The 27134-nt window shown below is 42.1% G+C and overlaps 1 protein-coding gene across 2 annotated transcripts; it reads right to left on the reverse strand.

Moving 5' to 3' along the window:
* Positions 1 to 7492: 7492 nt before the first annotated feature.
* Positions 7493 to 25358, reverse strand: LOC120400071 (GTP cyclohydrolase 1-like). Of its 2 annotated transcripts, none has more exons than XM_039528447.1 (6): positions 24873 to 25358; positions 21802 to 21911; positions 16753 to 16808; positions 15206 to 15237; positions 14290 to 14374; positions 7493 to 7771 (listed from the first exon to the last, which is right to left on the reverse strand). In XM_039528447.1, the coding sequence occupies exons 1-6, from the start codon at positions 25156 to 25158 to the stop codon at positions 7738 to 7740; spliced, it is 603 nt and encodes a 200-aa protein (XP_039384381.1). In that variant the 5' UTR covers positions 25159 to 25358; the 3' UTR covers positions 7493 to 7737. The 2 variants fall into 2 exon arrangements, with proteins under 2 accessions (XP_039384381.1, XP_039384380.1); XM_039528446.1 differs by lacking the exon at positions 7493 to 7771 and adding an exon at positions 12546 to 13008.
* Between the last annotated feature and the right edge of the window lie 1776 nt (positions 25359 to 27134).

Consider the following 27134-nt stretch of genomic DNA (forward strand, 5'->3'; position numbering starts at 1 on the left):
GGTGCAAGTGATCCCTTCCAAACCCAGACTACCTCAGTCACTCCTACTCTAACTACACCCAGTGCCAGGAATGTTCTAAGTGGCTGGCTTCCAGTGGCCTCAAATTATGGCGGCTAACATCACCCCATCACAGGGTCCCTTCCCTTGCTACCACTATCCCTTTTTGCCTGATTTGCAACTCCCTTCAGCTATCACTCAGATGTTGTTTCATTCTGCAAATAGCTGTACTTAGTTTAATTTTTCTCTTGCTGTCACAACTATTACTGAAACAACTTCATGACTCACCCAAGAAATACTGCAAACTGTTGGTGGTGATATTTCCTGATGGGAGGTGGAGAAAACTGAGCTATGAAGAAAACATTAGGTGTGGCAAGCTATTCTGTTTGCAGCCTTTCTTCTCCAAACTGCCCTGCTGCAGCAGAGCTGGATGCAGGTTTTGTGGGGTCCTGTATTGACATAAGTCCCTGTTAGCTGTCAGTATTCAGTATAGAACAGTTGCAGGGGAAGGGTTTGGCAACCAGGCCAGGGATTAAAGAACTGTTAATGAGGAGGATAGGGAACAAGGGAAATGAAAGTGTTAGCTTTTGGGATGGAATATGACAGGAGTGTAGATCATATGTCTTGACAGTGACCTCAAGTAAGTCTTTTGTGATGGGGGTGGTTTCCCCACAGGAGTAGAGCCCTGTGCAGCTACACACTTGGACAATGGAAAGGGCTGGCCCTGTGCTTCAGAGTGGTGCCTGTTACTAACTCCTGTATGGTAGTTTGAATGTATCCCTCAGAGCAACAGTATCTGCCACTGCCACATTTCACACTCCTAGTAGAAAGAGGCCATGGTGATGGCTGTAGTAGTGGTGCTGTGTCTCAGCAAGTTATCTTTTGACAAAGACCTAAAGAAATATGTGATGGAAAACATTTCAAGTTCCTTTCTATCCCAGGTAGGGAAGTGACAGTAACGTTGCTATGCTCAGCCAGCAGTCACTGGTTGAAATACACTACTTTTACCTCCTGAGGTGTGCTTCTACTCCTGTGGAAACTACCGGGGCAAAAACTGTGTAAGTGCTCTAACATAACAGTTTTAAAACTTCTGTTTGCCTTGTTTGCACAGATCTGATGTGTCATCAAAAACTGATAGGAAAAGAATGGTATTCACAAGATCATTATGGGCACAGTAATTTCTTTAAATGCCCTAATTTCTTCCTTTGCCTCTGCCAGGCTATGCCTTGACTTTCTTTGGAGGCAGTCTTGGATCTTCCATCTTCCTGTTTTAGGGAAAGGCTGGTAAAAGCATGGTTATTAAATTCAGTGGTGCTCTGCTGATTTACACCAATGGAAGAACAGTGTAAAATCAAGTCCATTAAGGCACCTGTGATGCATCTTTTTAATTGGGTAACACTCAGAGTGTCTCCCGTTTCACACCCTAGTCAAAAGCTTCACCCATGTGAAAGTTCAGACTAAGAGTAGATAAGGAAAGACCTCTTTCTGTGTAACCAACTCCAGCACATAAGTCTCTAACTTGAAAAAAAATCTTGTATGTCAGAAAATGTATGTTTTCTCTGTTCACTGTGAGAGCAGAAGCTAAAGTGGCATATTCTGAAAACTAGGATGTGATGCTGTATCTGCCCTATATGGATGAATGAAGGGTCAACAGGAGTCTGATATCTCAGCCCCCTTTGCTGCACCTAGAATATTTGTCAGGTTTGATTTGTTGTTAGATCTAGCTGGAAGGGAGGTGGGTCTTCATAAAAGAAATCAGTGAATGCTACAGGTGAAATCTAAGGAAGAGACCCAGTAAAGAGGATTTCTCTCTCTGGTGAAAGCTGATGGAAGAAGGCTATAGGGATGGAATTCCTATGAAGGCCCTGGAAAGGGGACAAGGATGAGAGAGACAGTCCTGAGGGTTTATGTTCCACTCAAGAGAGAGCAGGAGTTGGCAGGACCTATGGAGAAGCCAAAGACCTGTGAACTAGAGGAGAGACTAGAATGAGTGGAGAAGCCCCATGAGGGTGTGCTTTTCTTAACCCAGAACGGTGGGATTAAAATGTGATCTGGCCAGAAGGCTGAGAAGAAAACTACGGGACTGGAGTGACTGTCAGCAGAGGGTGTTGGAGTGGAAAAAGCTACTGCACCTGCCAAGCTATGTGGAGGCATGTGTTGCGGTGAGTCAACTCTTTCACAGAGCATAAATGAGAATCTTTTACCTTGATGAGATAAAATCAATTATGTTAAGAGACATTATGCTCCTACAGCAAGAGGAGATTATAGGATGCTCATTTCCAGCTTTCTGTCTGAAAATAGATTGTTCAGTTAGTCTGTTCAGGCTCACATGCCTGTTACTGACTCTACCTTTTCCAATTCTAGTAATATAATTCTTATTTTCTGTGTTCTCCCCAGGTTAAAAGGGATTTCTATATTCCTCAATGTGTCCTGTTCAGTGTGCTGATGAGATCTGATTACACATATGATTGCTCAGTGTTAGGAACTGGACTTGCAAACCGAGTAATTCTAATCACATGAAAGAATTAAACAGGATTTATATTGTGTTGTGACGCATGGCTAGAAAGTGTTAAACATCCTGCAAAATAAATAACCCTCAAAAGACCTGTGGGGAGATAATGTTTGTATTTTTGTGTATTTACATATGTATGATTAGGGTTAACAGTGTAATCAGCAGTCCCTGTCTGTGCTGTATTCTGATAATTCAGAGGTCAAAAGAACATCCTGTCATTTAAATGAGTTGTAAACACAGGGTATCTCAGTATTCATCTCTCTTTGAAATGTACTGTGAATGATGGAGGAACAAGCAAATGGCCTTATTTTAATTCTATAGCTAAGTACGGGTGATGGGCCTCCTTCAAAGTCATGCTAATTACCTTTTGAACTCCAACTTGTCAAAAGACATGAAATTGTATAAAAGATCTTTGGGTCTTGATTCTGTCATCTCAGATCTGCTTAGGCTTCATCGGGGAAGTTTGGGTCGCAAGACTGAGGTCCCAGTTATGCCCTGAATATGATATTTGGACATTGGACTGTAACCTATAAACTATTTCTGGAAGAACTCTTTGCAACTACAAAGCTCACCATCTATGCTATGAATCTGAACCTCAATGAATTGAACTCATGTCTGTCTGTATATTGATCTTTTAACCATACTCTGTCTCTGTTTTTTTTAATAAATTTTAGTTTAGTTAATAGGAATTGGCTGTAGCGTGTATTTGGGTAAGATCTGAAACATTCATTAACCTGGGAGGTAATGTGTCCGATCCTTTGGGATTGGTAGAACCTTTTCTTTTATATGATGAAATAAGATTTTTCAGAAATCATCATATTTGACTTAGGTATCTGGATGGAGACCTGAGCCTGGATCACTTTAAGGGAACTGTGTTCTTTGGACTTCTGAGTAACCAGTGAGGTAATAAAGAAGCTGTTTTATGCTGGCTTGGTAAATCTAAGTATTGGAATATTTACAAGCTCTTTGGGGATTGTCTGCCCCATTCTTTGCAGTTCACCCTAATTGAGTGACCACAGCTGGCTCCCCACTAGGACCCCAGTCACATGTGTATTTGCACAAATGAGCTTTATGCTAATAAAGAAGCACTTCAAAAATTATTGCAAAAACCAGTTTGTACATATTAAGTTAAACCCTACAGTTTGGTGTACTCTGGTATTTCTAAACCAGTCTGCAAGGCAATGGTAGGATTTGCCATGTGCTGTAGAAATGTGATTCCCACCTTTTTTTCTTTTAATTGGATCAGAATGTGTGAAGTATGTTTCCAAATTAGCCTGCTACACATGTGTTTTGATTTCCAATTAGATGGGGACTTAAGTTGATGAACTCAACTTCTCGATTCTGTTGATATGTACTAAATGGGTGTTTTTCATTACACTATATAAATACCCTCTTTTGTCTTCCTAATATTTACCCATATCTTTACTTCCAAAATATGATTGTCCATAGCTTTTTGCTCAGTCAAAGTGAAAGTTTTCTGCATTCTGTAAATGCTGGTGTTGAATGTACTTAAAATTTCTTTTGCTACCCACTTAAGAATAATCATTCTTATTTTTTAAAGTGTTTTACTGTGTTTATCTGTTTTATGACTATATCTCTAAACATACCGACATCCAAACAATATGCTGCTGTGTGGGTAATACGCATCTCAGGATAAGTAGGGTATTCCTCTTTTGTACTGCATGTATGCAGTGCTGTATTGCACTAAATAATTTGTGCTTGCATGGCAGCTTTTATTTGAGGTTCTCAAAGCTCTTCAGCCTCAACAGCCTTTTGAGCTAGATAAGGTCTTTTACAAATGGGAAACAGAAGCACAGACAGGTCACACAGGGCCAAAGCTAGGAACAAAATCCAGGAGTCCTGAGCTCCACTCTCCTCTAACCACTTGAGCACAATGTCAGGTGCCTCAGTGCCTTTGTTTACTGGAGAAGGTTTAGTATCTTCAGTGTCATTTCAGTTTTGTTCAATCCTTGTTGTCCTGGTTTGACGTATTGAGGAGTGTGGGGATTCTTTTCAAAGCCAATCTTTCCTGCTATTTGCTCCACTCCTGATTCTTCATTTCCTCATTGCACCCATCCACTCCATTCCCTTTTACCAGCCCTTGTTCTTCCCCACAACTCCACCTTTCTCATTTTACCAATATCTACTCCTTATAATAGCCCTACCCTTGATCCCGTTGATTTTGCTAATGTTCTACACATTTCTTCCTTATCTATTTTAGAGGTTTAAACAATTGGCTACCACTGTAGTATCTGAGTGCTTTGTACATAAAATCAGTAGCAAAGTTCCTAATAGACTTCATGGTGTGTCTGACACTCCCCCCTTCTCAGTGTGACAACTCTGCTTTGGGTAGGATTTTTTAATATTTGTTTTGTTGGTGGAGGTTTGGGGAAGGGGTCAGTGTTGTGAATGCCTTTCTTATGGTGGAAAGGCATTTTTGAAGAGAGAGGTTTTGTAGCATTTCCTAATGATGGTCAGACTCGGTAGTAGCCTGATCTTTTGAAGTTAGAGTGCTTGCCTTTTTTCCCAGCTCTCATGTCTTTATCCTCCTTCATGTTTTTCCCATCCCTATTCTTTGGCCTGAACTTTATTGCAAAACTCTCCTATTGCATCCACCCTTCATTTGATCCCAAAAATCTAACTAATCGCACCCTCACTATGCTGACTTTGATCTTCTGATGTAGTGCGTTTTGAACTTCCTCTGTTTCACTGAAATGTGTCCATTTCCATAAGTGGGTCTTCATAGAGTGTTCCATCCAGACCCCCACATTGACAGGTTTGTTCACAGAAGTGACTAGCTTCTTGGTATTCCAAATGTCGACTTTCCAATTTCTCTTAAAAACATAATTCTTGTGCAAAGAACTTAAGGTGCTGCAGTTTATTAGTAAATGGAAAAACTGATAGCGATGTGTGATAAATCCACTTTATGATCAACCAGTGCTTTGTTCTGAATAGTATCTATTCATTATTTACTTATAATGTAAGCTCCTCAGGGCAGGGCCATGTCTCCTGTATGTGCCACACAGCAGCTAGGGCACAGTCAACAAATAATAATGTAAATTACTACAGGAGTCCCTAGGATCAAGAAGGAAAAAGGTCCCAGCATCAAGGAGAAATGTACTGACTCCATGTAGGCAATGAAGAGGTTAAAGATAATGAAACCATTCAGTAAAACATTTTTTGAGTATTAAGATTATTTTTTTCTTAGCATATTGTGCAATAGAGACTAAAAGAACACTGGTAATGGGAGTTTACTGTTTGTTTTTTAATGTACTCTTTCCAGAGATGATCAGCCTACCATATAATTCCTTAAGATTATAAAAGAGACTTGTATTGACAGATTTAGTGGGATTGGTGCTTTCTCCAGTGCTGCTGAATTTCTATAAGGTTTCTTTGACAGGTTTCAGAGTGGCAGCCATGTTAGTATGTAACAATATATGTCCTCAATATATGTTCCATTTTATCCGAAGAAATAGGCTGTAGCCCACGAAAGCTTATGCTCAAATAAATTTGTTAGTCTCTAAGGTGCCACAAGTACTCCTGTTCTTCATATGGTTTCTGCTACTTGTGTACTCCATGATCACTTGATAGTTACTTTTGAGCAAAGTGTAAATCATGGCTTGATAGAGATTAGTGGGAGAAAAGAAAGGATAAGCTATAATGCAAGAAGTGTTGCTCTGCACACATCAGTTAACTAAATGATACCCTAATAGAAAATGTTAACGGAAGTGTCCTTACTCAATCCACAGTGTGTTCTGAGTTTCTTTAGCTGCAAGCCATGACCATTCTTTCATCCCAAAGGGGCTCAAAGCACTTCACAGACGAGATGAAGGAATCACTTCCCCTGCCACTGAACTGGTCTGTGGCAGGACAGCATGCTACATAATAAGACAGAAAATATCCTATTGCTGTTTATATAAATGCATGGTATACCTACATCTTGAACACTGTGTGCAGATATGGTCACTCCATCTCTAAAAAGATGTATTGGAATTGGAAAAGGTTCAGAAAAGGGCAACAAAAATTATTAGGGGTATGGAACAGCTTCCGTATGAGGAGAGATTAATAAGACTGGGACTTTTCAGCTTGGAAAAGAGATGACTAAGGGGGGGGGGGGGATATGATAGAGGCCTATAAAATCATGACTAAGGCAAAGTCATGGGTATTTTTAGTAAAATTCATAAACGGGTCACAGGCAATTTAAAAAAAAGTCACAGCCCCGTGTCCCGTCCATGACTTTTACTAAAAATACCTGTGACTAAATCTTACCTGCTGGGAGGGGGGTACTCCTGAAGACTGCTGCTGGGGAGAAAGGGGGAACCCAGGGCCCCACTGCAACTAGGGGTGGCCTGGGGCCCCCTGCTGTGGGGGGCGGGGCGGCAGGCCACAGCTCCAAGCAGGGGGGTGGCCCGGGGGCCTCGCTGCTGCTCCAGGTGGTCCTGAGGTCAGCCACACCAGCACTGCAAAATTCACAGAGGTCACAGAAGCTGAGACCTCCGTGAATGATTTGCAGCCTTAATCATGACTGGTGTCTTCACTTCTGTACGTTGTTTTTTTTTTTTTTTCCCCAAGAGATGGGCCTGTTTCCTTGATTTGCTTTTGGAGACTGACAAACCAGTGAGGGTCCAGATTTTCGAGGGATGTTACTGTTCAGTCATTGGGTCTAGGGCTGTTGTGCGATTAAAAAGAGTAACAGAATCCCATTTATTTAATTTTTTTTTATGTTTTCTACATTTTCAAATATATTGGTTTCAATTACAACACAATACAAAGTGCACAGTGCTCACTTTATATTATTACAAATATATGCACTGTAAAAATGACAAAAGAAATAGTATTTTTCAGTTCACCTAATACAAGTACTGTAGTGCAATCTCTTTATCATGAAAGTTGAACTTACAAATGTAGAATTATGTGCAAAAATAACTGCACTCAAAAAGAAAATGTAAAATTTTAAAACTTGCAAGTCCACTGAGTCCTCCTCCTTGTTCAGCCAATCTCTCAAACAAGTTTATCTCCTGTAAATGTAATGCTTCCCTCTTCTTATTTGTCATCAGAAAGTGAGAACAGGCATTTGGTGCAATCCATTAGGTGCATGAATAGGCACATGAGCCTTAGTGTGCCTAACTGGAGAAGCAAACTCTTTCAAATAACATTTTAATTTGATTTCCCACATAGGGTTGGTGGATGCCATGCACTCTGCTGGGGTAATCCTTGAACATCTATCTTTATTCTTGATACTTGGTATCACCTTGTCCTTTTCTGTTAAATTAATGATTTACTTTTACTGTAAGCCAGGAGTGGCCAAACTGTGGCTCACAAGCCACGTGTGTCTCTTTTACAGTTGAAGTGCGGCTTGCAGGCCTTCCCATATGGGGAGCTCCCCCCCCGCCACCCACAGACTGGGACAGGGGTCTAGGGGCTTCAGCCCTGAGCCCCACCACCCTGCTGCAAGGCAGAAGCCCTGAGCCCTGGCAGACACACCTAGCTCTTGAACTTCTTAAGATTATCGTATGCAGCTTGGAGGACCAGTAAGTTTGGCTACCCCTGCTATAAACCAATGCAGTGCTGTGATTGATATGAGAGTGTTTGTCAAACCCCCGTTAAATTAACGAGCTACCGTGTATTGTCTCTCTAAAGGAGCAACTAACTTCTGGGAGTGTTCCAGGAAAGGGCTGAACACTGCAGGAAGACATCTCTGGGAAACTCGGGTGTTAGGGTTCACTGTTTGTTACCTACAAGGCAAGGTTTAGACTCAGAGTTCTGAAGAGTTTGCTGGCCAGGCAGATAAGTTGCTATGTCATGGAACTGTCACATGCTGAGACTGAGAGGAGTAATATAGTAACTCACAATTCTGGGAACCTCAGCAGATTGTCACGCTGGCAGATGAGTTTGGGCAAATTCAGAGCTGCGGGGGAGTTGGGGTCACTCTTCAAAACATAACTGGGCAGTGGAAGCTAGCCTGTGACCTGCATGCTTGTTTACAAGCTTTTGGTGTCAAAACTGTGAGCCACAGTAGCATAGCATTGAAGGCAGCCAGAGTCCCAGGGTAGGCAGTGATACAACCCCTTACTGGTCTGGATTGAACCCTAAAGCATTACAGTATCAGACTCTGGCCCTACGTGGTTTATCTTTTTATTCATCAAAATAATTAAATAATAAATAGAATAAAAAACAAGGACCATTGCTAATTACTCTCCTGTCTCAAACCTCTATTTTTATGGAACTTTATTGAGACAGTGGTGGTAGGGCAGCTGCAACAACACTTGGCTTCCACCAGTTTCCTAAATCATTGTTTTCTACGGTATGGGACGTTCCCCCCATAGGGTATACAGGATAGACCTCTCAGCTATTTGCCAGAGTCTCAGCTTTTATCATTTGTTTAAAGATAAGCTGCAATTGTTGCAGAGAGAGTCCTCAAAATACAAAGTGAGTGTTACCATTCAGCGATGTGTGCCTGAGTTTGCAGAGAGCATGAAACAATAGCTCTGAGGTGTAATTGTGCCCCATTCTTCCAATGCATGCTAGCTCAGATAGGATGATAAAATGTCAATATAGCTAACTATATCAGTTCTTATCAAAACACATTAGCAAATGCTGATTATAGATCTCCTTTCTTAAGTATGGTACACACTCCCCCAAGAATGTATGAAGGGCTAGTTGGGGGAGCAAGTGTGGGAGATGTATAAATTGACATAGATAGATCTCTAATGACACACATGTCAGGGCTGCAAGGGGTGTGATTGAAAGAGAGCTCAGATTTCCATAGTTTGGGAGACGCTGTCATAAATCCCTAACAGTCTGCTTTCAGAAATGGGTATGGAACAGAGACAGTTTCCTGTTGAAGACTAATTATCTTCTGGTGATGGATAGAGCTAGGAAAAAGTGTACATTTTTGCTTTCATTCAGTTTGTCAGCAGCCTGTGATGTCACCCATCATGAGATAATTTTAACTCATTGCCGTGCTTTAGTAGGGTGGCCCTTTATCAAGCTGGTTCACGCCTTCCCCTCAGACACTGCTGTTGGACAACTGCTCACTCTCCCCAAGAGCAGCATCCTGATGCACTAACTTTCCTATTCAATGTGTATGTGTATCTCACATGCATTCAGTGTGGTGTTTGGCTCTAATAATGGCTGGGCCACATAGAGAAGGTCTCAGCCTGCCTCATGAGATACCAGAGATGAGGCTTTTATCTCAGGCTGCAGTAGCTCATACTTTAAGATGCAGAGGTCCCAGGTTTGACTACTGCTGATGGTGTGTGGCATTACAAGTGGTTATCTGTATGGGGAATTGTGGTGGATGAACCTCTGAAGCTCACTTTCCCCGTAGGTGAGGCCACCATAAGGGGTATTGTGAGAGAGGCTGCACTCCTGTCATATTGCTTATGGTTAAGGCTACTGCTAGGTTTATATCACAGAGGTCATGGAAGTCACAGAACCCATGACATTTGCTTCAGCCTCAGGTGCTGCACTGGCAGGGTTCCAGCCACAGGCGACAGCATCCTGAGAGGGACCTCCTCAAGGTTACAGCGACAAGCGACAGCCTCATGGGGGAAGAAGAGGTGAGCACCTTGGGCGAGCAGCTGAGGGTGTCCCGTTTTCCCTCTGGGAAATATGGTCACCCTGCAGCTTCCAGCTGCCGTGGGCAGAGGGGGAAACCCACAGCTCCCAAGCACCACGGTGGCAGGGGAAACCATGGAGCTGCAGCAGCAAAAATCACAGACAGATCATGGCTTCCTTGAATTTTTGTTCATTGCCCATGACTTTTACTAAAAATCACCATGACATAAGCTTAGCCTTTGCTTTGCTCCTTTTAATCAATTTTTTCATTATCACTGCTTCCTCAGCAGCTGGCTGAGAAACACATGTTAACACTGAGCTTGACTAAGACAGTGATAGCTGCATAGAAAAGAAGTTGACAACTCAGCATTATGGTAGATGAAGTGTATATATCTTTTTTAAAAATGTTACATACATTATAACATTGAAAACATTTTTTGGCTATTGAGCTCAGGTTAAAAACCAAAACCAAACCTGCTAATGTTATAAAGTACATAAAATCATTTTAAATAAAACCCTGTGTTAATTACCCACTTCATTTTGATCTCTAGAAAAATTAGATGAAGGTGATGGCCTTCAAAACCATGGAATTGGGGCCCAGTGTATTTAAGGGGGGTAATCATTAGGCTTTTGTATTTATGAAAATATTTACGAAGTATCAGATCATTTGAAATGTAGACCCAAATACTGCAGGATCATTTGGATCTGAATTTATGGGTTACCCATATTTTAGCATAAATACCACACACTGCTGGATTTGAGGTGTTTGGTTTTTTTTTTTCTTTTTAATTTCCATCCTATGTTACCGTGTGCGCTAGCTGCATTTTGTTTCCAGTTTTTCTGGTCTATTTGTAATGTAAAATCAGGGCTCAAATTGAGGGTGTAGAGCATATTAACAGTAACACTCAGCACTGACTATTTTCATCTTCAGAGCACTTTGCAAACATTAACTTATCCTCACAACACCACTGCAAGGTAGCATTCAATCCATTTTACAGAAAGGGAGCCTGAGGCAGAGTGACTTGTCCAAAGCTAAAAAGGAAGTTAGCATCTTCCTTTGGTATTAAAACTCATGGAAAATTCATGGCTCCTAAACTGCTAGATAAACATGTCTCTGCCTTCTATTAATGCAAAATAACTAGGGCTGTCAAACTACTTTAAAAAATCATGATTAATCACAAGATTTTAAAAATTGCAATTAATCGCAGTTTTAATTGCAACATTAAACAATAGAATACCATTTAAATATTTTTTGATATTTTCTAAATTTTCAAATATATTGATTTCAATTACTACACAGAAAAGTGTATAGCGCTCACTTTTTTATTACAAATATTTGCACTGTAAAAAAGATGAAAAAATCTCTCTAGTCTCACATATATCAGACTTGTTATTTTTAGGGCTTCAATTAATTACAAAGTCTGATATATGTGAGACTAGAGAGATAAGACGGAGGAGGTTATATCTTTTACTGAACCATCTTCTGTTGGTGAGAGGGGCAAGCTTTCAAGCTTTCACAAGTCTGCCCAGACCTGAAGAAAAGCGCTGTGTAAGCTCAAAAGCTTGTCTCTCTCACCAATAGAAGATGGTCCAGTAAAAGATATGGCCTCCCCATCTTGTCTCTCTAACTTCATGATCCAACACAGATACAACGACATGTGAGAATAGGACACGTAAGAAGAGTTTGCCCCACAATCTCCATGTAACAAAGCAAAAGGCTAATAAAATATACATAAAATATAACTATGCACCAAAAGATTTTTTTAAAATGCATTAATGCAATTTCCACAAAACACTCTCTTTCTCTCTCTATATATATAATGTTTTAGCACCACTATTGAACACTGTTATGCAGCTCTTATTGATATAAAACCTCCTTCTCTAAGACTGTTCAACATTTACTTTTGAATAGAGTGAGCTGCAAAATGTTTGTCTCTTGAACATTTCATTTATAAAACCAATATTTATCAGTTTAATTTACTGCTAACATTTACTCAGACACACACTGCTTTTAATGTGTTCCCCCATTTTGCCAAAGATTAAGGCACATTCCCAAGCTGATCTGGCATGAGTATAATACGGTATCATTACAGTACATTTAGGATATACACAGATGTATCTCAAAATACATTTGCTTGAAAAATACAGTATCTGTAGGGCCCTTTTTGGTTTTTATTTTATTTAATTTTTCCTGGGAATTTATCAGTCTTTTACTACAACAACAAAAACAGCTGAAAATCGGTGCAAAAAACCTTAATTTTTCTGGGTAAATATCAGGGTTTATTTTGGTGGATATTCATTTGATTGATTGCCATTTTAGTGTGTCAAATCTTTAAACTGTTATCTGCTAACAGCTGGGGAGATCTGCTGGCTTTCTGACCCTTTTGTCTAATACAAGGAACACAAAGGGGCTGAAGATTGAGTCATAAAGGCCACAGGATTTTGTGCTTAATTTCACCTTTCTGTGGTGGCTTGGTTTGTTTGTTTTTTGTTTGTTCGTTTTGGGTTGTTTTTGGGGGGAGGGGGGGACTTGTTTTAGCTCCCATCTAGCAACATCTTTCCATAGCACTCTATGGTTAGTATTGGGAAACAGCTAATCTCTTTTCAGTTCAGTAATTGTGATTTTAGGCACATTCATTCTCTACCAAATATTTTATGACATTTTAAGGCACTAGTGAGAACCAAGCTGTCACAAAGCTATTTCTAATACACAGACTCTACAAAACAGTCCTGCATCACACACGGTGATTAGTTTCTGGCAATTGGTTTTACTGTTAGAGCCAACAAACAGTGAGTGGGAAGCTGTTTCCATTTAATTCTTGATCAGTGTAAGAAATTCCTCTCTGGTTTTTGGATCTTCTCGCAAGACTCCGAGCATGGTGCTGGTGACAGTCCTGCTGTTCATTTTCTGAACCCCTCTCATAACCATACACATGTGCCTACAAGGTAATTAGTTAAATAGCCAACCTTAGTTTAATATGTTAATAACCTGCACACTGGGATAATTGGATCTAATTACCAGTATGATAATCAGCAGTACACGGTGTGACAAGTAGTGCCTTTGATTAATTAAAGCATGTCCAAATATTATTGGGAGCCACCAATTCACTCAGAACTATTGATAGAAGAATCATTCTTGAATTCTATTTTCTTTAAATGTTGTAGTATTTCAAAGCAACATTTAGTGAGGGGGGTTGTTTGTTTACAACCATACTTAGTGACTGAAGTTGAAATAAATGAATAAATATTGACAGGAAGCTTAAGCAGATCATATTTGAACTATTCAGTTTACGTTCACCACTTTTGCCCTGCAGAACAGCACAAATCTGGCTAATAAAGGTATGTGTACCCTGCAATTAAACACCTATGGCCAGCCTGTGTGAGCCGACCCAGGCTCATGGGACTGGGACTAGGACTATGGGGCTGTAAAACTGCAGTGTAGATGTTCAGGCTTGGGGACCCCATGAGGAGGGAAGATCCCAGAGCTTATGCTCCAGTCCAAACCCAAATGTCTATTCTGCCATTAAACGGCCCCTTAGCCCAAGCCCCTCAAGCCTGAGTCAGCTGACATGGCCAATCACAGGTGTTTAATTGCAGGGTAGACACATCCTAAATGTATTGGTGCCAGATGTGACTGGTCCACATGTTGTTAGAATACAATCGGACAATTTTTGGGGTAAGCCTGAAAAAACTACTAAGATTTGTAACTATTTGAGTGCACAAAGTGACACATAGTGGAATATGTGCCAAAAACTTTATACCCCACTTTTAGTCACTTTAATTTTACATTGTCACTTCAAGCTAAGTTACCCATACATACCCTGCAGCATTTGTTGGAGTGTGTGAGAAAGGATGATGTTGACAGAGGTCACCATTTCTGATAAGATAGTATCTGAAGTACTGTAATATTTCTCTATACTTACAAGTTATCTATCCAGGTACTTAAATGGCCCCATCTTCATGGCATCTGAATACCTCACAGTTATTAATGAAGGCATCCTGATGTGCCCAGCGAAGAGCAGTGATATTAGGATCCTCATTTTACAGATCGGGGAACTGAGCTAGAGAAATTAAATGACTTGTCTAAGGTCCTACAGGAAGTCTGTGGTAGGAACTGAAATAAAACTCTCCCAAGTCTGTTTAGGTAACAATGACATTTCATAGTGGTAACTGTTCTTAGAGGTTGACTTTAGTGGGACTAACAATAATGAATTACTTACGATGCTTCTACAATCACAGCCACTCCGGCAGGTTTCAGAGCCTCAGTAATTGCCAGAGCAATCTGTCTGGTAAGCCTCTCTTGAACTGGAAAGAGAACAGTATGATTTTTCTACATGTAATTGCCACTCCTGGTACTCCTTGCAAATTCTTAAAGAAAATACATTCCTAAGGTGCTCTAAATACAGTCCATCAAATTTTCCCACTAGATAACTAACATAAAATGAGCCCCTATGCTAGAAATGGGTTTTATTAATTATTTTTTCAATGTGAATTTAGTGCTTGTAAAAAGTTCTGGAATGACAGCTTTGGAGCCCTGAAATCTGTTCTTTATCCAGTGAGCAGATATTTATCTACCTTGATTGCCCGCAGGATTTTTAATAGTTAACAAAACCGCCCTCACTCCCTGTGAAATACATTATCCAAAGTCAGTTTTCCGCACACTGCAGAGACAGCTGTCCTCCTTGGCTACCTATCAGAGGTGGCCTATGCACTGAGTACACTTCCTCATTCTTTCAGAAAAACAGGCCCCAATGCATTTCCTATTTTATATGCATAACTTCCACATTATACCGACCCAGCTGTTGAACTGTAAACACTGAAGTTCTGGATTTAGGAATAGACACCTCAAGCTTCCAATAAAGTCAATAGACTGTTGACGTGTAGGATCAGGCTGCTTTAGTTTGATGTTTTCTGTTTGGTCCCTTAACAACTTTAACAAATATACCACACTGATTATGGTCCCAGTTCAAGAGAGTACTTAGGCCTATGCCTAACTTTTTTTAAATACGTTTACTTCAACAGAACTAGTGCCATAATTAAAATTAGGCATACACTTAAGTACTTTCTTCCGCTGGGCATCATCTAGCTGAAATATAGTTCAGCAGAACAGAGAGATATTGTAGAAAGGATACACACCTTGCAGTCTTCGACTAAAGATTTCAACAATTCTGGGGGGGGAAATGTAAGAATAATAAATATTTCCTCCTGATTTAAACACACAATTTCAGTTGAGCTTAATAGACTTTCTGGGTATCACAGGTGTTAAAGTAGGATGTTATCTTGGCTATTTAGAAGGCTAAATATACTGTAGTATAAGTGATTTTACATTACAATATGTAATGTGATTTACAGACAGCTGACACTCAGTCCATTTTAGAATACCTTATATATTGAGTATTAATATATTCTACTTTGTATCACTTATTTTAACCAAAGTACCATATACATGGATTTAGAATCCCTTTAAGAAAGCATTTTTTTTTAAATATGCTAAGTACTACCTCAAAAATCTTATTTAACCACATTATAATCTATTTTCAGTCTGTGGATTATCAGCCTTTGTGTCACATTTGTAAAGCAGCCTCTGATCAATCATTAACACGCTGGTGCTCAGAATGCAGAAGATGTGATCATAGATTATAACAGGGCTACTAGACACTTAATTATAGTCTGCTATTGACATCTGAACTGTTCTTTTAAGATGTACAGGCCATCAACTTTTACTTAACAAACTCCGCCTGTTAAATTAAATTCACTTTTCTACTTATTAAAAAATGTTCCTATACAAAAAGAGGCTCATATCTGAAAACTGCAGGCAACCCTGATATAGGCTAACAAAACAAATAAATTAAACCCAAAAGCTAAGGCAGCATCACTTGCAGCAGCTGCTAATAAACATAAAACTGCCAGCCATTGGTTCTTAGCTGAACTATTCACACAAATCCTTAGCCATGGTTAAGCCCCTCCTTCCTGAGAAGCAATGCCAAAGCACTGCAGCATGCTCACAAGGCTGTTTCAGTCCAAAGTGGGGAGGCAGTGCCAAAACTGACAGCCCCTCAAAGGGAACGTTCTCCCACTAGCCCCCTTCTATTAGCTCCCTTCTATTAGATTGAGGGGTCTCAGTGGTTGGGGGGCATTACAAATTCAGCATAATTATGGGATAAAAGGCTTATATCAGCCACAAATGCTTATGCAGTTTCTCTTATGGTAAGTTATCCTTAAGAATCACAGTGAGGAAATCTAAATTTTCTATTGAGCAGGGTCCTTCTCAGCTCACCTTGATAATCCTGGTTATTGGCTTACATGAACAGTGGAAAATCCTGCCCCTCTGGAGCCATAGGGGACGCCACACCACTGTGAAAGGGAGATCAGAATGCCATACAGGAGTTCCATCTCCCTCTGCACAGTAGACTCCATGCACTCCAGTGTGGAGGGCAAGTGGGAACAGGGGATCTGCTACGCAGAGCCACCAGCCCAAAGGAACCCCAGGGCTTACTGCAACCCTAAAGCTTCAGTAGTGCCTCTAGAGCAATAACTTTGTTGCTATCATACATTTCAGGGGAAGTATCCGTCCCTTTCCGTCTGCAGAGCATCCCAGTACATGGCATCCTCACTTGGGCTGTGCACTGAGAACAGGATTTGGCCTTTACACCTTCACTATAGCATTGCATAGATGCACTTACCTTGCAAGCTTGCTTAGTCCAACCACTTTCTTTATAGGTAAGTATCCAATATGTACCTGCAAATATGAACAGGAGTCTAAGTGCTGAATGATTACTACACACCTGCTTCTGCAGGAAAGTTGAAGGTCTGAATAAACTCAGGGCTCTGAGATGCAATGTACAATGCACAGTCATGACTGTCTGTGAGGAGTCCTAGCCTAGTCAATGGATCTCCACATTCATAGCAGTCTGCCTACACCAGTGGAAATTGCAGGATCAGGGCTCCCAGAACCTAAATCTGCTGGCTTTGGGCCTGATCTTTCCTCTAGTGATGTCAATGGGAGTTTCAGTGCTGCTTTTAATGGGAGCAGGACTGGATCCTTAATGCAGACAAAGTGCCCTGTGACGTCAGACCTGCACCATGTAGTAGATGGAGAAGATACATATGTATAGATCAGTGGCTCTCAAATTTTTTACTGGTACCCCCCTTTCATATAGCAAGCCTCTGAGTGCGACACCCCCCCCTTATAAATTTAAAAACACTTTTTATATATTTAACACCATTATAAATGCTGGAGGCAAAGTGGGGCTTGGGGTTGAGGTTGACAGCTTGTGACACACACCCCCCATGTAATACCTTGCAACCCCCTGAGGGGTCCTGACCCGCAGTTTGAGAACCCCAGTATAGATGCTGTGTAGCTTATGAGCATATATAGAGCAAGTAGATTCCTTGGTAAGGAAAAAGACAGTCGTTCAAGTTGTTGTACATTCCAAACAATTTGAGCTCTCAAGAATTATCAGTCTTCATGGAAAAAGCGTCGGAGAGAGGTACGAGAAGGGAAAGCAGCAAGTAGGAGAGGAGGTTTATTGAGCGAGTGAAGCTGGAGAAAGGAAAGAAGGAGATTGCTTTTTCTCCTGTAACAATGTGGAAGGGAGGAAGATGGAGCTGGGAAGAGGCAGGAGTAAGATACATGGAACTATTTATTTATTTAATCTTCATTCTAGCAGGCCCCTGCATTGGGAGCTTTGCTTGTACAATGATTGCCAGTTTGGGATGCTGAGTGCAATCACTTTTAAGGAGTTTAAGTTGTGTTTGGAAGAGACTTCAGGGAAAATTTCCCTGCCCATACTCAGACAAGCTTGATCCCATATATCTGTGCAGGCAATGCCCCCCTCCCCCACAAATTGACTTCAGTGGATATTTAGTGTGTAAGGGGCAGGAATCCTAGTTTTCCATGATTAAAAAAATCCAAAATTCTCCGATTTTAAAAAACAAACATAAAAATCTGTGTTTTTCCACAGTTAAAATGAAATGCTTCACTTTAGTTTCCCTAGCTACTATATATAGTAGCTATCAGCTGAACACGTTTTATTGATATATTTACAATTTTAAAGCAAGTTCCAAGCCTACCAGCACCATCCATCATTATAATCATTATAATAAAATCATCCAGTCATAGTGTATTGTTTCTTTGTTAAGTATCAGAGGGGTAGCTGTGTTATTCTGGATCTGTAAAAGCAGCAAAAAGTCCTGTGGCACCTTATAGACTAACAGACGTATTGGAGCATGAGCTTTCGTAGCTGAATACATGCATCCGACGAAGTGGGTATTCACCTATGAAAGCTCATGCTTCAATACGTCTGTTAGTCTATAAGGTGCCACAGGACTCTGCTGTTTCTTTGTTATTGTTGATGGCCCTGCTGTTTCAACCTCTTCTTTTCATTCAGTTTGTTTAGTGCTTTCCATGTGTTCTATAATTGTCTGCCTTTGAACGTAATCTACAGCCTTGTTGCATACAGTGCAGAACAGCACATCACCATGAACGTGAAATTTGTCCTTGCCAAACTTAGTGACACGGGCTTTAGGGGTGATTTTAAAATCTTTCTGCCATCTTTTCATAAGTTTAATTACTCATGGCTGGAGGCTGAAGTGAATTCAATAATAATGGAGGATTTCAACTATCCCCATACTGATTAGGTACATGTCACCTCAGGACGGGATGCAGAGATAAAATTTCTTGACACCTTAAATGACTGCTTCTTGGAGCAACTAATCCTGGAACCTACAAGAGGAGAGGAAATTCTTGATTTATTCCAAGTAGAGCTCAGGAGCTGGTCCGAAAGGTGAATATAGCTAGACTTCTTGGTAATAGTGACCATAATAAAATTAAATTTAACATCCCCATGGCGGGGAAAAACAAATTAAAAGGTACAATGCCAAAAGTGAAATCTCTGCAAGCTGCATGGAAACTTTTTTAAAGACACCATAATAGAGGCTCAACTTAAATGTATACCGCAAATTAAAAAAACAGAGAACCAAAAGTGCCACTGTGGCTAAACAACAAAGTAAAAGAAGCAGTGATAGGCAAAAAGGTATCCTTTAAAAAGTAGAAGTTAAATCCTAATGAGGAAAATAGAAAGGAGCATACACTGGCAAATGAAGGGTAAAATATAATTAGGAAGGCCAAAAAAGAATCTGAAGAACTGCTAGCCAAAGACTCAAGAAGTAATAGCAAAAAAAAATGTTAAGAACATCAGAAGCAGGAAACCTGCTAAACAATCAGTGGGGCCACTGGACGATCGAGATGCTAAAAGGAACATTCAAGGATGATCAGGTCGTTGCGGAGAAACTAAATGACTTCTTTGCATCAGTCTTCACGGCTGAGGATGTGAGGGAGATTCCCTAACCTTAGCCATTCCTTTTAGGTGACAAAGCTGAGGAACTGTCACAGATTGAGGTGTCATTAGAAGAGGTTTTGGAACAAACTGATAAACTGAACAGTAAGAAGTCACCAGGACCACATGGTATTCACCCAAGAGTTCGGAAGGAACTCAAATGTGAAATTGCAGAACTACTAATTGTAGTTTGTAACTTATCATTTAAATCAGCTTCTGTACCAAATGACTGGAGGATAGCTAATGTGACACCAATTTTTAAAAAGGGCTCCAGAGGTCATCCCTGCAATCACAAGCTGGTAAGCCTGACTTCAGTACCAGGCAAACTGGTTAAAACTATAGTAAAGAACAAAATTGCCATAGAGACATAGATTAACGTAATTCATTGGGGAAGAGTCAACATGGTTTTTGTAAAGAGCAATAATGCCTCGCCAATCTACTAGAATTCTTTGCGTGTTGACCCCTTCATGTGGGCAAAGGGCATCCAGTGGACACAGTGTACTTAAATTTTCAGAAAGCCTTTGACAAGGTCCCTCACCAAAGGCTCTTGAGCAAAGTAAGCTGTCGGGATAAGAGGGAAGGTCCTTTTATGGATTGGTAACTGGTTAAAAGGCAGGTAACAAATGGTAGGAATAAATGGTCGGTTTTCAGAATGCAGAGAGGTAAATAGTAGTGTCCCTCAGGGGCGTGTACTGGGACAAATCTTAGTCAACATATTCATAAATGATCTGGAAAAAGGGGTTAAACAGTGACATGGCAAAATTTGCAGCTGATACAAAACTATTCACAATAGTTAGGTCCCAGGCAGACTGCGAAGAGCTACAAAAGGATCTCACAAAAGTGGGTGACTGGGCAACAAAATGGCAGATAAAATTCAATGTTGATAAATGCAAAGTAGTGCACATTGGAAAACATAATCCCAACTATCTATCTATATATCTATAGATATATAAAAAATGAGGGGGTCTAAGTTAGCTGTTACAACTTAAGAAAGATCTTGGAATCATTGTGGATAGTTCTCTGAAAACATCCACGCAAGGTGCAGCAACAGTCAAAAAAGCAAACAGAATGTTGGGAATCATTAAGAAAGGGAGAGATAATAAGACAGAAAATATCATATTGCCTCTATATAAATCCATGATACGCCCACATCTTGAATACTGTGTGCAGATGTGGTCTCCCCATCTCAAAAAAGATATATTGGAATTGGAAAAGTTTCAGAAAAGGGCAACAAAAATTATTAGGGGTATGGAATGGCTTCCATATGAGGAGAGATAAATAAGACTGGTACTTTTCACCTTGGAAAAGAAATGATGGAGGTGGGAGGGGGTGAATATAAGAGAGGTCTATAAAATCATGACTGGTGTAGAGAAAGTAAATAAAGAAGTGTTATTTACTCCTTCTCATAACACAAGAACTAGGGGTCACCAAATGAAATTAATAGGCAGCAGGAAGGAAGTATTTTTGCACACAACTCTCAGTCAACCTGTGGAACTCCTTGCCAGAGGATGTTGTGAAGGCCAAGACTATAACAGGGTTCAAAAAAGGAACTAGGTAAGTTCAGGGAGGATAGGTCCATCAGTGGCTATTAGCCAGGATGGGAAGGCATGGTGTCCCTTGCCTGTTTGCCAAAAGCTGGGAATGGGCGACGGGATGGATCACTTGATGATTATCTGTTCTGTTCATTCCCTCTGGGACAACCTGGCATTGGCCACAGTCAGAAGACAGAATAGTGGGCTAAATTGACCTTTGGTCTGACCGAGTATGGCCGGTCTTATGTTAAATTTGAGATGCATTAAAATATGAACCCCTTTATGCCGCTGAGTAACTTATATACGCCAGAAGCAGTTTATTGGAGATGTTTAGCTATGTAGATTTAAAATGCATTCAAAAACCAACCACAAGAGGGGGAGGTTGCATGCACTGAAAAAGTGAAACTGGAACTTTCAGTAAAATTTAGTTAATAAATACATTTTTAGTTTTCCACAAAATGTAAAAACTAAAGATTCTCTGTAAAAATGCATATTCCATGTTTTTCTGCACAAATGGATTTCTAGGATCCCTGCTAAGCAGTTTCTCCAAGGGTAATCAATTTCCTATTACCATACTATAGAAAATATGGCTCTTCTTTCCTGACGCTAATATGCTTCATGCTGCAGATGCAGTTAGTCCACAAAATAAATCCTCTATTTATCACCTCAAAATCCCCACATCATAGTTGGCATGTTTTAAAACTCTTCCTAAGAATGATTATTCTGGATTCTACAGGACTACATTGGCTATGAGCAACACCTCACCCTAGTTTTTCAAAACACATTTTATTTCCCTTTATTCAGTAGAATATCCAAGATCTCTGAATGACAAATATTTGCTATAAGGCCGATGGATAACTACCTTGCCAAAGAAGGGTACCAAGTGATGTTCACAAAGGGAAAACATATCAATATCCTTAACGATCACCATTTCGTTATGGTCTTCATCAAAGATTGCATCATTGAGTATATCTGAAAGGACAAGATGAGTAGTTAATGAAAGATTCTACGCAGGATTCTATCCTAAACAGCATTTTGCATATACTGCAATTGATACATACTTTCTTAAGCATAAAACAAAATCTGATGTGAGAGAGAAAAGCACAACCCCAAACCTTTTAAAAATAGTTTTAATATGGACATATTCTTAGCTGAAATTCAATGGTTATATAGAACTGAGCATATTTTAAAAAATCAGTTGTACGTACAGATGGAATCCTACACTCAACTCGCACACCCCACCTTACACACATATAAGTAACTTTATACACAGGTAACATCCAGTGGGCTTCAGCCCTGCCAAGCAGCGCTAAACTTCTTTGTATGCAGTTCTTACTTTTTGGGGCCTACTGAATGGTCCCAGCTCCCAGTCACAGGCAGGGTGAAGGGAGCACTGATCACAGTGCATGCCTATAAATGGAAAGAGGACAGCACCCACTGTTTAGGTGTATATGGACTTATTTCCAAATAAAAGAATTTTATCTGTTTGGAGAAGATGAGTCTCTAGTACACACATTCTTTATCAAATCTGTACTTCAGAAGCTGCAAAGCCTTATTTGTTTATGTTCATTTGAAATAGAAAAGTCTAAACAATGAAGATGAGAAAAATTTGTCATCACAGAGACCAGCTTCTATTGTGGATATTAAGATACAGAATAGAGAACCAGAAAAATACAAAATGGGGGGAAAATGTAACTAATATAAATGTCAACAGTGGAAAAAGAAAAGTTTAGGATAAAAATCCCTGAAAGGTATAATTGCAATTGATTCTTACTCCTGGATACCATTGTTTGCATAAATTCACTTCTAACAGTAAACTTATTTGCATACCCCCCCAAAATGTTTGCGGGCACAGGGCCTTATTTTACAAAATTAAGGTAACAAAGATACTATAAGTTTAAACTTTATTAGCATACCTTCAGGAATAATTCATACACAACCCTCGAGCCTGCTGCCAATTGCCTTCCCCCTCCCTCTTTTTTAACTGATGCTCAAGCTGAAATTCTTGTTTCCCATTATTTGTATCACAGTAATGCAAAGGAGCCCCAGTCCTGGACCAGGACCCCATTGTGCTAGGCGCTGTACAAACATAGCACAAAATGGCATATTAGTTTTCTATGAGTAATACACCTGACTGTGCTTAGATTCATTTATTCAAAAATTACTTCCACCCCCACCCCCCATGCCACTTATACATATGATCACTATCCTGAAGCTGGAGAGTAAAATGGAGAAATTTCCCTGTTTTTATTGGCTCCCTCCCCAAGCACACCACGTTCCTCCTCCTCCCCCCTCCCTCCCAGGCTTGCTGCGTGAAACAGCTGTTTTGCGGCGCAAGCGCTGGGAGGGAGGGGGGAAAAGCAGGACACGGCAGCGTGCTCAGGGGAGGAAGCAGAGTGGAGGCAGAGGTGAGCTGGGGCAGGGCAAGAAGCTGCCAGTGGAACCCCAGAGCACCCACGGAGTAGGCGCCTGTTTCATTGGACCCGCTTCTCTTGGTGAGAGAGACGAGCTTTGGAGCTTCACAGAGCTCTTCTTCAGGTCTGGGAAACTTATTCACAGTGTCAGCTAAGTACAAGGTGGAAGAGATTGTTTAGCATAAGTAGTTAAAATGTATTTCAAGGAGCCATTCAAGGTGAAGTGGTCCATTAACCCTCCAGTTGAGGGAAGCACCTGGGGGAGGAAGGGGCTATTAGTGGGTTACAGATTGTTATAATAAGCCATAAATCCAGTGTCTCTCTTAGGGTGAACAGACAGCAAGTGTGAACAATCGGGACGGGAGTGGGGAGGTAACAGAAGCCTATATAAGAAAAAGACCCAAAGATCAGGACTGTCCCTATAAAATCGAGACATCTGGTCACCCTAGTCTCTATTCAGTCCCTGACTTTTAGTGTCTAGCAGAGTTATGAATTTAAGCTTCCAGGCTTCTTTTTTGAAAGTGCTGTGCACGTTTCCTTTGAAGATGAGGACTGAGGGATCAGATATAGACACACTGGATTTGTGGCTTATTACAACGATCTGTAACCCACTACCCCCGCCCCCCACTAGGGTGACCAGACAGCAAGTGTAAAAAATCAGGGCACGGGGTAGGGGGTAATAGGAGCCTATTAAGAAAAAGACCCAAAAATTGGGACTGTCCCTATAAAATCGGGACATGTGTTCACCCTACCCCCCCACCCATCCCCAGCTGCCTTTTCCCCTCCCTATGACGGGAAGGATGTCAATAGGCCACTTCACCTTGAATGATCCCTGGAAAGATGTGTTAACTTTTACCCTAACCACTCTGTTCCACCTTGTGGTTAGCTGTGACCCACTGAGTCAGTTTCCCAGCCCTGAAGGAAGCTTGGTGTAGTTGAAAAGCTGGTCGCTCTCACCATCAGCCATGGGTCCAATGCAAGCTATACTCCCACCTCCCTTGTCCCTGGAGGACGGTTGGAAGACAATGAAGCAGCAGCTGAGAGGAGAGGGTCTAGCTGAGGGACTTTGGTCTCCATGAGCAGGGAGGCAGAGACCAGGGACGCTTGCACTTTCCCCTTCATAGAACCATAGAAGATTAGGGTTGGAAGAGATCTTAGGAGGTCATCTAGTGCAGTGGTCCCCATCGTTTTTGTGTGGCGGGCGCCGGATGACTAGCCGCCGAGGAGTGTGGTCACCGGACAAGCAGCTGCTGAAATGCCGCCGAGAAGCAGTGTCATCAAGAGGCGTCACCGCCGAAATGCCGCTGAAAATCAGCAGCATTTCGCCAACGGCGCTTCTTGATGTTGCTGCTTCTCGGTGGCATATTGGTGGCATCGCTTCCTGGCGGCATTTCAGTGGCTGCTTGTCCGGCGGCCAGTAAGCGGGCGCACATAGATGGGGACCCCGATCCAGTCCAACCCCCACGACCGTCACAGGCAGGTGTCGGCAAAGCACATCCCTGGGGCCAGCAAGACTCACCCTCGATGGTTTCTTGGTAGCCTTTCGTGAGAAACTGCATGGCTTTGGCAGCCCTCCTGGGCGTCTGGAGCAGCCCCTGCCTGGCAGGGTTCTCCCCCAGCCCCTCCAGGATGCTCAGGTAGGCGTCCTCCAAGGCAGGCAGCTCGCCGCCCTCGGCCGCCTCCTCGCGGCTGTGCTTCTCCGGGCGCTCCTGCACCAGGGCCCGGCGCATGTCGGCAGGCGCCAGCTCGCTGTAGCCATTGCAGCAGGGGCGCGGCAGCTCCTCGCCGGCCGCTCGGCACGCCATGCTGCGGGGCTGGCCGCGGGGAGGCGCCGGGCGGTGCCCGGGGCTGCCGGCCGGCCTCTATTTATCCCCGCTGCCTCGCCACGGCTATTTCCCCCGCTCAGCAGGAGCCGTCCTCGGGGCTGTCAGCTGGGCAGGCTCCTCTGAGCGGCCATTGTCCCCGGCGGCCCCTGGGCCCGGCGGGCAGAGCCCAGCTGACCTGCCGGCAGTAATCCGAGGACACGGGTGCTAGCCACGCTCCTAATGCGCCTGCTTTCCCGGGCCTTTGAGCGGGCCCAGACCGTAACCCAGCCGGGAACTGGTACGTCTCCGCCCTGCTCCTTCCCTCCCGCTGCAACGCCCGGCTTGGGGGCGCTTTCCTGGGGCGCTGCTGGCCCCTCTTCCTGGCCGAGGGGGCCGCAAAGCAGGAGGATGAAGCTGGTTCCTTATCCCCAGCTCCTGATTTGTGGTTCCCAGGTCCTTATTGCAAGGTCCAAACCAGTTAAAATCCATCAGCATGGGACCTTATACAGTTATACAATCACATTCCATCACATTCCTGTGGTAAAAATTTAAACGAGCCGATTCGGAATTCATTCAATAATCAAGGAGTTGGCGTGTGTCTGACTGTAAGTACAATGTGCCATTCAGGTCACCCCAAGTGACCCGTTCCCCACAACCATCAGATTTTGCTGAAGGAGCTGGGAGATGCTACTCCATGACCCAAAGCTTGGTTCCTGCACAGTATGCTGCCACAGGTCATGCCTCCGCCCCTCTTCTACACTGTAAGGAGAGCATGAATAAGAAACTGGGATTTTACAGACCGTATGTGACAAACTTTTTCTTGGGTCATCACAGGCACAACATCCCCACAACCTTCAGGCCGTTCTGAGGGACCTGGGAACGGGGACACACTACTCACCAACCCACAGCTTTGTTCCTGTGCAATATGCTTTCTCGTGTCACTCCCCCATTCCATTTCAACAAGGAGCTGGGTTTGTACATGACAGATTGTACATATGTTTTGACACCTCAATGACACATCCCTGTCACTGTCATTTCATTATGAAGGGAGGAGGATATGCCACTTCCAGAGAAACAACAAGGAATCCGGTGGCACCTTATAGATTCATAGAATATCAGGGTTGGAAGGGACCTCAGGAGGTCATCTAGTCCAACCCCCTGCTCAAAGCAGGACCAATCCCCAGAAAGATTTTTGCCCCAAATCCCTAAATGGTCCCCTCAAGGATTGAACTCACAACCCAGGCCAATGCTCAAACCACTGAGCTATCCTTCCCCTCAACCTTTAAGGAAATAGTATGCAATCTTATTATCTTAAAGACTAACAGATTTCTTTGGGCATAAGCTTTTGTGATTAAAAAACCCACTTCTTCAAATACATGGAGTGAAAATTACAGATACAGGCATAAATATACATTGGCACATAAAGAGAAGGGAGCTACCGTAACCTTACAATTGGAGAACCAATGTTGAAGGCCAATTTAGTCAAGGTGGATGTGGTCCATGCCCAATTGATGAGGAGGTGTCAATCCCAAGAGAGGGAAAATTGCTTTTGTAGTGAGCCAGCCACGGAACACCACTAGCCATCATGTACAGCCCCCAGCTAAAACCTCTCCAGCGCATCGTCAATGATCTACAACCTATCCTGGAAAATGATCCCCCAGTCTCACAGGCCTTGGGAGGCAGGCCAAACCTCGCTTACAGTCAGCCCTCCCAACCTGAAGCAAATACTCACCAGCAACTACACACCACGCCACAGAAACCTATCCCTGTAACAAACCCCATTGCCTTCTCTGTCCCCATATCTACTCTAGCGACTCCATCACAGGACCCAACCGCACCAGCCACACCATCAGAGGCTCAATTCACCTGCACATCTACTAATGTGATATACGCCATCATGTGCCAGCAATGCCCCTCTGCCATGTACATTGGCCAAAACGGACAGTCTCTACATAAAAGGATAAATGGACATAAAT

This window comes from Mauremys reevesii, linkage group 3, assembly GCF_016161935.1.
Source record: "Mauremys reevesii isolate NIE-2019 linkage group 3, ASM1616193v1, whole genome shotgun sequence".
NCBI lineage: Eukaryota > Metazoa > Chordata > Testudines > Geoemydidae > Mauremys > Mauremys reevesii.

Coding starts and splice junctions, on each gene's coding strand:
- LOC120400071 (XM_039528446.1), bottom strand. CDS start 25,158: ATGGCGTGCCGAGCGGCCGGCGAGGAGCTGCCGCGCCCCTGCTGCAAT. Junction 21,912..24,872: donor CTACCAAGAAACCATCGAGG/GTGAGTCTTGCT, acceptor TTGTCCTTTCAG/ATATACTCAATGATGCAATC. Junction 13,009..14,289: donor GCTGTGATTGTAGAAGCATC/GTAAGTAATTCA, acceptor ATTACCTTGTAG/GCACATGTGTATGGTTATGA.